The sequence below is a fragment of the Agelaius phoeniceus genome, chromosome 4 (genome assembly GCF_051311805.1).
Source record: "Agelaius phoeniceus isolate bAgePho1 chromosome 4, bAgePho1.hap1, whole genome shotgun sequence".
NCBI lineage: Eukaryota > Metazoa > Chordata > Aves > Passeriformes > Icteridae > Agelaius > Agelaius phoeniceus.
Genome location: NC_135268.1, coordinates 12,474,232 through 12,487,115, shown reverse-complemented (window position 1 = coordinate 12,487,115; position 12,884 = coordinate 12,474,232). Strand labels below are relative to the sequence as shown.

The following is a 12,884-nucleotide window of genomic DNA, read 5'->3' as shown; positions in this document are numbered from 1 at the left end:
ATGAACAAACTGATTTTGCCCCTTCCATGTTTTTTTCTGCTGTACAAACTCCTACTGCAGAACACTGTTTTTTGTTTCAGTTGTTTTTGGTGACTTTGGTACTGAGGGGAAAAGCAGGTCTCTCTCCATGGCATGGGGTGAGTAGGTACCTGCTCTGCAGCACTTGCTGCCAGGTAGGATCTAGGGGCCACACCTTTCATTTTGGTTTGGGGACTGAGGCTGCCAAGCAGCTCTGTGACACTGGGTTTGACAGCCTGCTACCTTGCAGTGCCTGGAGCAGAGTGAAGTGCACTTACCTGGAGCTGGGAGCAGCGTCGCTGCTTTGCTGATGTCACTGAGAGCCAACACCACACACCACTTATTACAAATTCAGACTGAATTTATTACTTTTGGGTGATTTTAAAAAAGGCAGAAGACAATGTCCAGACATACTGTTACTTAGAGGGGCAGCAAAGCTTTGTATAATTCATATATGTAAAGTGATCAAAACATAACCTTCAGATCCTTGCACTCCAAAGGAAGAACAGAAACTGGAAACATGAACTTTCTGCAGCTTGCCCCAGTAATTGACTGGTATTGCAGAGAACAACATAGTTACAGCAACAAACATCTGTGTAATGATTTAAGTTAGCTGTTTACACAATGGTGCTACTTGATTGTTCTGACAGAAACATGGAAGCAGGCTAAGCTTTCCACAAACTGAGTCATTAGTGAAATAATCCCCTCAGCACTGCATTTTTTAGGACAATGCCGTTGTAAAAAAAGAAGAAAAAAGAAAAAAATGTACAATAGTACATATAGTTTTGTAGTAAAATGGTATCTGAACAGATTCAGTTTTCCTTCTTTTGTTAAAGCATATACAGCTTTATAAAATATAAACCTTCCAAAGGTCAATTTTAAAAGCTTAGAAGAGGCTTTGCTAATTCTAAAAGTAACAGACAAAATACCATTTTGCTCCTACAAGATACGTGTTTTATTTTACCTCAACAGTTTTAGCCTTGGAAGGTGAGCCATGAACTCCACTACCATGTTCTGTGTAAACCTCCACCAGTCAACTGAAGACTCCCCCTCGGATGGGAATGCTCTCGTTCAGCCCGTGTTCTATTAGCTTGATGTCCTCCAAATCATCTTTGATGATGCTGATTAGGTGACTCAGCCCTTCTTGCTGCTGCTTCAGGTGCTGCAGATAGTTCAGAAACCAGAGTGAGTACTGTTCAACTTCACAAACTTACTAGGTAATATTTCTCAGAAGTGTCATGACTGGTGGCATTGGCACATTGATAATCCTGGCATAATTTCTCTGAGGAAGGAATAACAGCATTTTCTGTACTAACAGCCTATCTCCACAGAGTGGTTTTGTACAATAGCTTGGTGCCCCAGTACTGAGACCAATTACAAGGATGACTTGATCAAACAAGGCAACATGACAATCTAGATCCAGTCAGTGTGTGTCTGGCTTAAATGATCAAGCTCAAAGAGTAGGCCAGGGTTCTACCCAGTAACACTCACTTGCTTGATTTCCCTTAAGAGGTCTGCATCTATGTAATAGCGCTCTTCAGCCCGCACTGCTCCAAAGTGGTTCTGCATCCTGATCTGGGACATGAGCTCATTCAGTCTGCCCTGGGAAGAGAAACAGGCTTAAATCAAACACAACTCATTTTCAGCTGTCACAGCTCCAGCATCTACCATTCCTTGAGTCTCCAGGGCTGGAAGCATTGCTGCTCATACAATTTTCAGATGTTCTGGAAGACATGCAAAGGGTAAGTGACTCCATGATTTCCAAGAACTCAAAACTACTGAAATACCTATTGGCTATAAGCAAAGAGCACAATGCTACAACCTATCACACTGAGATTGAAAGCCTTCCACAACTAATATACACGTGTGGTTTGGAAAACTGACATGTTTTCAGTGAGGAAGCTCCAGAGGTGTTAGCCAAATGCTGTCAGCCACTCACCTTGAACTGTGTGGGTGCGTTAAGTTCACACTGAATTGTATCCAACTGTACACGAAGCTGCTCCTCATCTGCTTGAATGGCATAACCACTTTTCCTTTGGATCTCCTGCTTTATTAGCACCTACAAAAGAAGCCTTTGACGTTCATTAGAGAACACTTGGCCCATCCTTCTCCCCACCAGCCCATCTCTACATCTTTTTGTCCTTCCTCCAGCCTGTTTCTCACTGGATTTGTTGTGTCATTTAGTCTGCTGTTTTAAGACCTCAGGGCAGTCCTGTGGTTTTGGGTAGGTGAGAGAGAAGGTTCCCAAGTGCAGCAGACCTGAGCTTTCCCTGACAGCTCTGCCTGGTACTTAAATGAACACCGGTTAGCTGAGGTCAGAATAATTTTCAGCACTGGCCTGCACAAGATGGAACAGGTTCTTCTTCCCTCTGAGACTGCTTGGCACTAGAGTGTGTCAAAGGACTTATTTAGATTATCTCTGTTACCTGCAAAGTTCTGTGTGAAAGTGCCATCAGTTTCCTTTTGTATTGTGCAATTTTTGCCATAGTTGTCGTTTGGTTTTTCTGCAGCTCACTGATATCTTCTGATATTATCTGCGGAGGAGATGGGAGTTAACTGGAAGCCAGAGAAGTTTTTGATAGTAGAACAAGGTAGGCCTGATTTAAAACTGGAAGCTTCATGACACTACACCACTCAGCAACTTGGTGTCCTTGACCCAGATGATTTTAGAAAGCTTTCTTCTACGTCTACTGTTCTGCTTTGTATTTATTTTCATACACAACTGGGATTTTCAGAAGGTACTGGAAAATTGGTTGCCCAAAGTTAAAAGTTTGTGCCAATGGACTTAATGGAGCGGGTGTGGATTAGCCTGTAACAAAACAGTAAGCTGGAACCTGAAACAAATGAAAGCCAAACCACTCTGCTCAGTTTTTGGGCAAAGATCTATTTAAGGGATATATTAAGACAATGGTTCATGTTTCCATTTTGAACACACAGGGCCAGGTGCATTTAATAGCGCATCCTTTGTCAACAGCAAGTCATGATAAAGATGAGCAACCTTACATCTAATCGAGTTTGATGCTGTTTGGTCATCTGATCCTGGACCTTCAATCTTCTCAGCAGTTCCTTAAAACCCACCATTGGCACAGGAATAAGCCTAGGAGAACACAAATATTTCTTACAACGTGTTTCTATACTGGACACATCAAACCTGGTAAGGGTTAATAATTATGAAACAGAATCTAATATTAAGTCACAGATTATGTTGATCTTTTATAAATTAATACATAACCATATCTTCTTTTGCTTAGTTTTAGAGTCCTAACTATTCCCCATAACCTGTTCCTTTTTCATAAAGAAACCAGCCCAATTTATCTGTAACCACTGGAGGGCACAAAGGTGCAGCACCTTCAGCAGGAAAGAGAAAAAACCATAAGAGTTGCAAAAAATAAGTCACTATAACTAATCCATGTAATGGAGGACACCACTCCTCCAAGGAACCCAAGTAAGACTCTTTATCCTGACAGCTCCTAAGCGCCTAACGGGTAAAGAGATTAAGACAGGCACCTCCAGTAATCTTCACTGCTTTCAAGGGGATCAGCACTTGGCCAAGTTGTACTCAAGTAACTTTTTCACAAGTTATCTGAAGGGTACTATGCAATTATTATCTCTTTCTCCCCTGTCCAAGCCTTGTTGCAATATTTCAACACTTGGACATACTATTTGACTTACTTATCAGGATCGGGATTATCAACTTTGGCTTGTTCCCATATAATAGGATCAACACCTAAAAAAGAAGAAAAAAGGATTTTTAGTAGGGCTATCTGAGAGATAGTACAGCTGCTAACCAGGAAAAAAACGCTGTGCAATACACAAACCCTATGAACTATGCTAACCCAAATGCCTGTTGCACAAATTAAGGTTAATTAAACTAGGGTAGTTCTTTAAAACTCCTGGTCCTGAGCAGGGACAGTAAATTCAGACCCAAAGGCTGTCAAGCAGTGGTTTGAAAGCAAGGGAAAGGAATAACCCATAGGTGCTCCCATTGGATAATCCATACTTGAAAGGCAGAAATTCCTACTGTTCCCATTATATGCCACACTTGGGTCATATGTCCTTTTGAAATTGCTTATTGTGTGAAACGAGCAAATATTTAAAAAATCAGTAACTAAGTGATCAAAGTACCAAATCAGTTGGCAAAATAATCTCAGTAGGAGTTAGCTCTGACTTTTCTGCAAGACTAGGCCCAGTGCCTTTTCCAATCCAGATTTCATAACCTTTCATATCCTAAACATGGACATATATAAAAGCTATAGATACAAAGGTAAGTCATCTAATCAAATTACATGAGAAGCCCTTAACTACTCTAAAACAAAGCTATATGTGCAAAGCTGTCTGTGGCCACACAGGCAAGCTAAGAGAGCCATCTGAAAACTGCAAGTGAGTACAGGACATGATTATTCTGATTTTTAACTTTTCTTTTTTTCTTATTATTTTCACAGGTGTTTTCCAGCTGACACCAGCTTTTTTCTTGGAGAGCACAGAAGGCCCAGCCCACGCACCGGCAGGAGGGTTCTGCAGGAGCTGCTTGACTTGTGCTGGCGACAGCTCTGTCCTGGCCATGGACAGGCTGACCCCCAGCTGCTGCAGGGATGATTTGATGTTGGCTTGCTCGAAGTGGGCATAGAGGGTTGTTGCGGGAACTCTCCTGGAGGTGCCGTTGGGGGAGCGCTCCACAATGTAAATGATCACTTCTGTCCTGAGCGAGACAAAATGCGGAACGTCAGGAAAAGGTCAGCAGCACGAAGGAGGTAACACAATACACAACCACCCAAAATCCAAGCTATCACTTCTCCCAGCTGACTTTTAACATCTTTACCAAGTGAGATGTAAAGTACCAGTAGCTGCAGGGTTTAACACAGCAAGGGAGAGAGAGAGAAAAGCTGTAAATACCATTACATTCTCTGCTCCTCCCAGTTTTACCAACCATATCCTATGGTGATACTAGTACTGCATTAAGAATAACCTAAAATCTCTGGAAAGGCACTGGCCTTAATGTTGTAAGAAAAACTATATGAAGGAATAAGAGATACAAATCAAACTCAGGATGAAGAGATCTAAAATCAAGGAGAAGGGGAGACAGTAGACTTAGGCACCAACCCTTTCTAACATGCAATACAAATGGGCAACCCTGTGCAAAGTTCACGTACTGGTCATCGGGCATTGTTTTAACACCTTCGACATTGACAGTGAGGGTCTGGTTTCCTCCCAAAATTTTGTGTAGTGATTCTACGAGCTGCTGCTGCTGGCTTCGAATATCTGCTTCTTTTCTGTTAAACACCAAGACCACGAGGCCATCTTCATCTTTGTTGTTGGGCATTAAACTGTAACCCACAGCCTGCCAAGGAACACATGAAAAATGAAGGTATGTTACTTAGCAAATGCATATCCTTGTGGCATCAAGGGGAGGGGCTAAATCCCTCCGTTTTTAGAGCAGCTGGTTCCAAATTTAACTCACAATTTATTCAGAAATGCACAAACATGAAATCAATCCCCTTTTAAATCAATCTCTCACACAGCCATCAGTACAGCCGCTTTTGAAACAGTTTGGATTTTTACAAAAAGTTCCTAAGTATCCTTTTTCCATCAGGGGAGTTGCCAACACAGCAGAGCTGACAGCAATCAGGAACATTTTACAAACTGACCCTTTTTCCAAATTGCAAATGGAACCAGAGGATCAGACTTTATTACAAGCAAAAACAGAGTGGCAGCTTTCACCTCCTCTTGCCTATCAGCTGTCACCCCACGCTGGCACTGGTGACAGGGTGGAGAGTAAGGGTTTGGTGAGGCCCTGACACTGCATGTGGGTGGGTGACCTGCACCTTTCCCCTCATGAAGAGAGAAATGAGCTGGGGATGTGCCCAGGAGCTCAGTTTTGTCAGCAGAGGGTAATCCCCTGCCATAGTGAGCCTCGCAGAACCAGCCATCCTGCCATGGAGCACAACAGTGACAGCTAAGGAAGAATTCGTTTTTAAACACATGACACCTCTGGTATTTCTGTTTTAAATAACTTCCACAATCTCTTTATGCAACACAGCATTTTCAAACTAGAACAGATGTATTTTACTTCACTGCGGTACTTCAAACAACAGCCTGTAACACATGACTTAGAGCAGCATGCATTTCTTGGTCTGGAGCTGCATGCTTCTCATGCGTCCTAGAGCTGGAATTGTGTACAAGTGCAACTCTTCATGTAATGCTTCTTTCTTATCTGATGCTGGGTGTTTCAGTGGCAATAACCAAAATATCTTATGATGCTCTGTTCCTATCCCTGTGCCACCTTCTCCCCTAGTTTTTGCAGGCATCTTCACTGGTGACACAGATGGAACTTGTCAGTATTTCACTTATGGCACGTGAATTCATGGCATTAGAAATGCTCCAGTCACAGGGACAAGGGTAAACCTAGTATCTGGTATTGTCTAACCTTAAGACTCTTCTTTTTAGTAAATGAAACTCTAAAATAACCGATTTTGTGTCACACAACTTATGTGCGGCAATTTTTCAAAGCTCAGAAACTGTGAAAGCAATTCCAGACAACAACTTACAAGAAAATAAGCTTTCAGGTGCATTGGTAATAAAATGTTCAAGGTAACACTGAAAAAGGTGATGCAACAAAACCAAACATTTTTTAGGCAGGCACAATTGCTGCAAAAACATTACAGAACTCTCATAATGTACATAATCAACACTGGACTTAATTCAGTATTAACCTACATTCAGGACACAAAGTTCGCACTCCAAAGGATCAGCTTTGGAGGGTGTCACCATGCCTGCCCCAAATCCCCTTACAAGCCTGAGGCTTAGCAAGACAGTCAGCAGGTGCAGGATTTGTGGAGGATGGAGAGCCATGAATTTGTCAACATGAGAAGCAAGATCTGGAACTGCTGACGAGTCCACACAGGGAACGGAGTCAGCATGAGCACTGGCAAGGATAAAGGCTGGTGGATTTTAAACCTGGCACAGGCCAGATTCATAGAGGGTTATTTTAATCTAGACAAAGCAAGGAAGAAAGACCCCGAAGTTCTTATTCCAAATGTTCACAGTTTCTTTCAGACAAGAAGGTAATTTTTAATTGTTTCTGTCTTATTGTAACATACACAGACACACATTAAAATTAATTTCCAGAGATCTGTTCGAAGTATACACACACTAACCTGAATGCTAGTACATGAAATTGTTAGTTTCATGCTCCACATCTGGGCTCATTATCTAGTCCCTCCACACCACCCAGATTTCCAGCATCTTCAAACCTTTTAATGAGTATGCATCAGAACTGTGCAGATTACCTGGAAAAATACTGTTTCAGAATACTCTTACCAGTGACAAAGTCTGGTTTAACACCCATGAGCTGCTCAGCCTCAGCAGAGTAAGGGATTGGCGCCCTCTGCGGGCAGCTGAACCATGCCATACCTTAAACCTGCAGAAGGGGTTTTCCTGCGTGAACTCCACCGGAGCGATGTTGTTGTTGAAGTACCCTTTGCCCGTGCCCCAGAAGGCCTGGAGCTGGTTCCATTTGGCCAGAATGGCATCCCTCTCATCTCCCAGCAGTGTCGGGGCCGAGAGGGCGCTGGCTGTGTTGATGAGCTGGTTGGACTGAGCGGGGGTCTGGGCAGGCTGGTTGAACAACCCAGTGCCTAATGCTGGGTGGGATGAAGAGAAACAAATGAACCCCTTGACCAACCGTGACCATGCTATCACATATCACTAGCATCACTTCTTATTCTTATCAGATTCTGAGAAGCAAAATAAAACTACCAAACAAATAAATTAATTAAAATCAGATCATGTTTCTTAAGTGTCTTTTTACAGCCATTCATCATCTACAACAGAAGCTCCTGAACAATACATTAGAAGAATTTTTTTTTTTTTTTAACGAGACACATGTATTGATCCATGTCACCATCTGGCACCCTCAATACCTAAATCTGAGAGGCAGGCCGGCTGTTACAAATTCAGTGGACTCAGAGCCTGAAGCTGCTTATTATCCAGCTCCCATTTAAATTAACCTCAATGCCTTTTTCCTCCCCTTTCTAGTAATGCTGTGACTGTAACATCAATTCTTTAACTACATTCTACCAGCATTAAACCAAAGGGGTAAATATTGTTGGAAGCTCAAGGGTGAAGCTCAGAGACTTGCTTGAGCTCTAGTTTAAGAGTTAAAGTGTCAAACCGCCTCCTGTTACAATACACTTTTGTCCTACTACCGCAGCAACAGAAGATGACAGTCTTGCGCTTTCACTGCTAAGGGATGGGTAAATCCAAAGGCCATACTCACTGGTCTGCTGCTGCTGCTGCTGGGTTCCAAAGCCTCCAAAGCCTAGCCCAGTTCCCAACCCACTACCCAAGCCGGTTCCAGTTCCTGTGCCAAAACTGGTACCAAATCCAAAGCCTTTGTTCTGGGTACCACCAAAGAGTCCTGCGGAAACAAGTACATGATTACTGAGAAGAAGAGCACAGCAGCCCTGCAACTCAAAGCACTCCTGGATCTGCTCTGCAGGCAGTCAGTCCCTCAGTCCCTTACCGCCGGTGCCGGTGTTGGTGGGAGCAGAGAAGCTGAACGCCGGTGCCGCGCTGGTGGTGGTGGTCCCAAAGCCTCCAAAGGCACCTGCCGAACACAGACTGCGGTAAGGCGGCGGCACACGGCCCCGGAGCTGGGCACAACACCACAACCGACCGCACGGCTCGGGGGTTATGGTGACAGGGGCTGACAGACGGATGGCACATGGCACAAGCAAGTAGTTCACACTGAGCATGGGCACCGAGCTCATCGCCCAAGGAAATGGGGGAGAAAACATGGACCACAAAGCCACAACTTGTATGGTGTGTCACAAAAGCAAATAAAAAGGCAGCAGTCAACTGACATCTTGGTCCTTTACCAGAGGGATGCGCTTTCCCTAGTGACAGACACAACTAACAGTACTATTTCTTACATTCGTTCTCAGAAATACTTCTGGTCAATGTCACTACTAAGTGTTTAATAAACAACTCGATGTTTTGTGAACTTTACAAACAGTCCTAACCTCTGGAAACCTGAGGCCAGATACACACAGTTGTGTAAATTTCTACAGGGTCATTTTTTTTAAAGCCTTGTTTCCCAATGATCATTCCCGTTACACCTCATTTAGAGGTTCGGCCACTAGTATAGGAAGATGGATGCAAAAGCAATCGGCCTTCCACAGATTTTCAGGAAAAGCAGTCACTGGCCAGCAGGAGAGGACCCAAGTGAGCACCTGAGCTCCGGTGGTGCCAATGGCACTGGCCCAAGGTGCAGCCTGTGGAGCGCTGACCCGCCTGGGAAAGCAAGGTCTCTGTGTCTCATGCTGCTTTTACACGGGCTCAAAAGACAAAAGACAGCCTGCTACAAAGGATTTGTCACAAAGATGCTGCCTCTCCTCACTCACATGTCAATAGCAAAAAAAAAAGATCTATTACACTCACAGTCCTCCTGTCCACAAACCAAAAGCAAAGCATAAATCAAAGCTGATATGCAAGGGCATTTTATTTCCATTCAGCAAACACTTTGATGTGAGTGGGCACAAGAAATTGTTCCCTGTAACATCCATGTTTCAGTCCTGCCAGCGAGCAGGACACCCAGGCAGGAGCACCAGCAGATAACACCATTTTTAGGTACCTTTGTACCCACTGCAAATTTAGTCATTCTTTCTTGAAAAGGGCCTGAGACTACAAATTCAATACCAAAGCATCAAATTAAATATCAAATGGACTATCCATGGTCTCTTCTGGTGCAGCTCAAATGAAGCCAGTGAAGAGTGTTTACAGCAAATAAACCCCATGAGACTGCTGGAGTGCACAGAACAGATGAGAGGTGCTGACACAGAGAGCAATGACACTGTGGGATGGACGGAATTCCTATACGAGCAGCAGCAACCGGACCCCTGGGGCTAATTCCACACCTACACAAGCATTAGAAATCCATCCAGTCCAAAGTTTTCATAGGGAATGGGAAATATTTGAGGTGAAATGACATCAGCTGATGGCTCTGATCTGATGGATCTCCATAAAAAAGGCTTCCTTGGCCACCTCCCAGTGCCCCCATCCCATGCAGGCCTCCCTGGAGCACCAGCACCGCCGGAGAGCTGGGGCAGGGCGGTGTTGGGACACTTGGCAGCTTTGGGGAACAGGTCACAGCTGGCTCTGACTTTGTGCCGGTCGTATACAAATCGTTTCTGCACAGAAACTACTGAGGTGTGGTGTGTTCATGACAGCCAACGCAAGGCCGATGAGGAGACACGGGGGAAGATGGAAACATGACTGCAGTAGTCCAAGAATCTCATGTCAGGAAACAGGGAAAAGGGACCAGCTCTGGGATTGCTCGGGATCACCTGGATTCATTCCCGTTCCAGAGACTTTTGCCTACAGGGTTATTTTTCCTCAAAAACTATTCCTTGAGAATTTAACAGGCAAAACCCCTCCCATTCCATTTCCAGAGCTTTTATGGCCAGTCTTCACTGGATATGAGGATTACTTAGCAGACACAGATCCCCAGTGAGGGATGCAATTCTTGGACCCCTGCTGTAACATTTACCACAGAACACGTATGTACGCATTATCTACCTGCGCTTGCCAGACTGTTACCAAAATTGAAAGGTGGAGTTGAGGTAGTGGAAACACCGAAATTCCCAATATTAAAATTCACCGCGGGATTAGCAGTTAATCCGAAACCCCCAAAATTAAACCCACTGGCAGTGGAGTTTGCAGTTTCAAGCCCACCAAATCCTGACGAGCGGGAAGCAGAAAAAGAGCAAGGCAACATTAGTTCTGAGTGAAAGGTAGGTGCCAGGAGAGAAAAGCTGAAGCATTTTTCCATCACCATGAGCAAGACAGGCAGAGTTAGACACAAGAGTAAAAGGTATTAACTGGCATTAAACATTATTTATTTGACACAAGGAGGACACTGAAAAGCTCAACACACTGCTGCTGTAAAGACATTATTTTTTAATTATACAGTGCATAAAGCAGCAGCATTTCCCCACCTTATTTCAAAGCCTTATCTCTGAAATTCAATATTCACATTAGCAGTCATTTTTAACAACCTAAGACTGCTCAATATAGCTGCATCTGTGTTAAGTGTAACAGATAATGTCAAAATTAATTCATAAGCTATCAGGAAGGGAAGAGTAAATCATCTTCATACAAATAATACACTCAGATATATGACAACAGAATAAGCACAAAACTCAGCTCCAGCAGCTGAGGCACCACATAAGCCTCAGCTACTCTAGGGCAGACTTATTCAAGTTCTATTGCCAAAATCTGCCCACCTCAGCCTTGCTGGATTTACTGATGTACCCAGCACCCCTGAGATGCAGCTGAAACAGTTTCATGCTAGACAGACAACGGGAAGTCCTGAAGTGTGACCCCAGATTTCCCTCTGACATGGGTCTGTGAATGTCATAAACCTTGCCACAATGTACAGGCAGCACAAGGCAATGTTTTACTTTCAGATGGACCCAGAAAGAGTGTTTGTAAAAGAGATGGTAAAATTCAGGTTAACTAGAGCAAAGATGAGTCCCGTCCAAAGGACTTGTTTGGAGTCAACAATTAATTATTTTACTAACTGAGGGCACGGAAAGCTCTGTCTTACATTTCACCATGACTGACAGTGACAAAAGCAGAGGGGGAAAAGTCTAACTTTACAAGTTAACCGCTGTATTTTACCTTGCTCAAAAATGAACTTCCAAGGGCATCTCGTCCAAACGATTAATTTATTGCAAGAAAATACTGATCCGAGGGACCTGACTACCTCATCACAAGCGCCTAAAGAGCCACTCCCGGACCCACCGGGGGCCGGGCCGGGCGCGGGACGGCGCCTCTAGGCGGCCGCGGCTCCCATTGGCTGGGGGGCACGGGCTGCCCGCCAACGCCGCTCCCATTGGCTGGGGGGCACGCGCGGGCCGCCGCCGCCGCCGTTCTCATTGGCGGGGGGTCACACACGGGTCCCTGAGGTGGCAGTGATTCCCATTGGTGGGGGGGGCACGCGCTGCCGGCCGCCGCAGTTCTCATTGGCGGGGGGGCACGCCCGGGCCGTTGAGGGGGCCGCGATCCCCATTGGCTGGGGGGCACGCGCAGGTCCCTGAGGCGGCCGCCGTTCTCATTGGCGGGGGGGCACGCGCTGCCATCCTCGGCGGTTCCCATTGGCGGGGGGGGCGGCACGAGGGGGACAGCACGGGCCGCCGCCACGATTCCCCATTGGCCGGGGGGCACCCACGGCCCTTTGAGGCGGCCGCTGTTCTCATTGGCGGGGGGGCATGCGCTGCCGGCCGCCGCGGCTCTCATTGGCCAGGAGGGGGGGGGCACGCGCTGCCCGCCGCTCGGCTCCCCCCGCCCCGCCCCTCCGCGCCCCGTTCCCCCCGCGCTCACCGGTCGGGTTGGCGGCCCCCGCTCCCGCCGTGGCGCTGAAGTTGAAGGCCATGGGGCCGATCGTGGGATGGCGAGCGGAGGCCCCCGCGGGAGGCGCGTACGAGCCCCCGCGGCGGGTCCAGCCACAAACAAAACCAGCCGCACGCGCCGCTTTTCCGCCGCCGCCAAAGCGCTTCCGGGTGGCGCAGCCGACGCCCGTTGACGCAATCGGCGCGCGCCAGAGGGCTGTACCACTGCGGGCAGCGGGACGGGGGCGCCGGGAGAGGCTTAATGTCCCAAGGGAAATAAATTAAGAAGAATAAAGCCGAGCAGCTTTTCCATGAGGATCGCGGGCACTCCCGGTATTCCCCAAGCCCGGGACCACAGAGCCGCCGTTCCTTTGGGTGTCCCCGCTGTAGGAGCTGGCGGGCAGGCGGGGACATGACACAATTCCTTCCCAGTGAGGGCTCCCACAGGTACCCCACAGTCGGGAGGAACGGCTTCCT

The 12,884-nt window shown here is 46.2% G+C and overlaps 1 protein-coding gene across 3 annotated transcripts; it reads right to left on the bottom strand.

The window, feature by feature from the left end:
- Positions 1-358: 358 nt before the first annotated feature.
- Positions 359-12,591, bottom strand: NUP54 (nucleoporin 54). 3 transcript variants are annotated; one of them, XM_054632490.2, is made up of 13 exons: positions 12,400-12,589; positions 10,594-10,755; positions 8,540-8,623; positions 8,294-8,434; positions 7,429-7,658; positions 5,169-5,356; positions 4,521-4,717; positions 3,691-3,745; positions 3,022-3,115; positions 2,445-2,552; positions 1,958-2,077; positions 1,510-1,620; positions 359-1,180 (listed from the first exon to the last, which is right to left on the bottom strand). In XM_054632490.2, exons 1-13 carry the CDS (start codon positions 12,449-12,451, stop codon positions 1,052-1,054), a joined length of 1,671 nt encoding a protein of 556 aa, XP_054488465.1. In that variant the 5' UTR covers positions 12,452-12,589; the 3' UTR covers positions 359-1,051. The 3 variants fall into 3 exon arrangements, 2 of the variants coding, with proteins under 2 accessions (XP_054488465.1, XP_054488463.1); XM_054632488.2 differs by lacking the exon at positions 10,594-10,755 and having other exon boundaries at positions 12,400-12,588; XR_013181953.1 differs by lacking the exon at positions 359-1,180 and having other exon boundaries at positions 1,958-2,090; positions 12,400-12,591.
- Positions 12,592-12,884: the final 293 nt, after the last annotated feature.

Excerpts from the sequence above, each read along its gene's own strand:
- NUP54 (XM_054632490.2), bottom strand. The coding sequence starts at position 12,451 with ATGGCCTTCAACTTCAGCGCCACGGCGGGAGCGGGGGCCGCCAACCCG. Across the intron at positions 3,746-4,520 it reads CCTGCAGAACCCTCCTGCCG|GTGTTGATCCTATTATATGG; the intron begins GTGCGTGGGCTG and ends CTTCTTTTTTAG. Across the intron at positions 1,621-1,957 it reads ACGCACCCACACAGTTCAAG|GGCAGACTGAATGAGCTCAT; the intron begins GTGAGTGGCTGA and ends TTCTCTTCCCAG.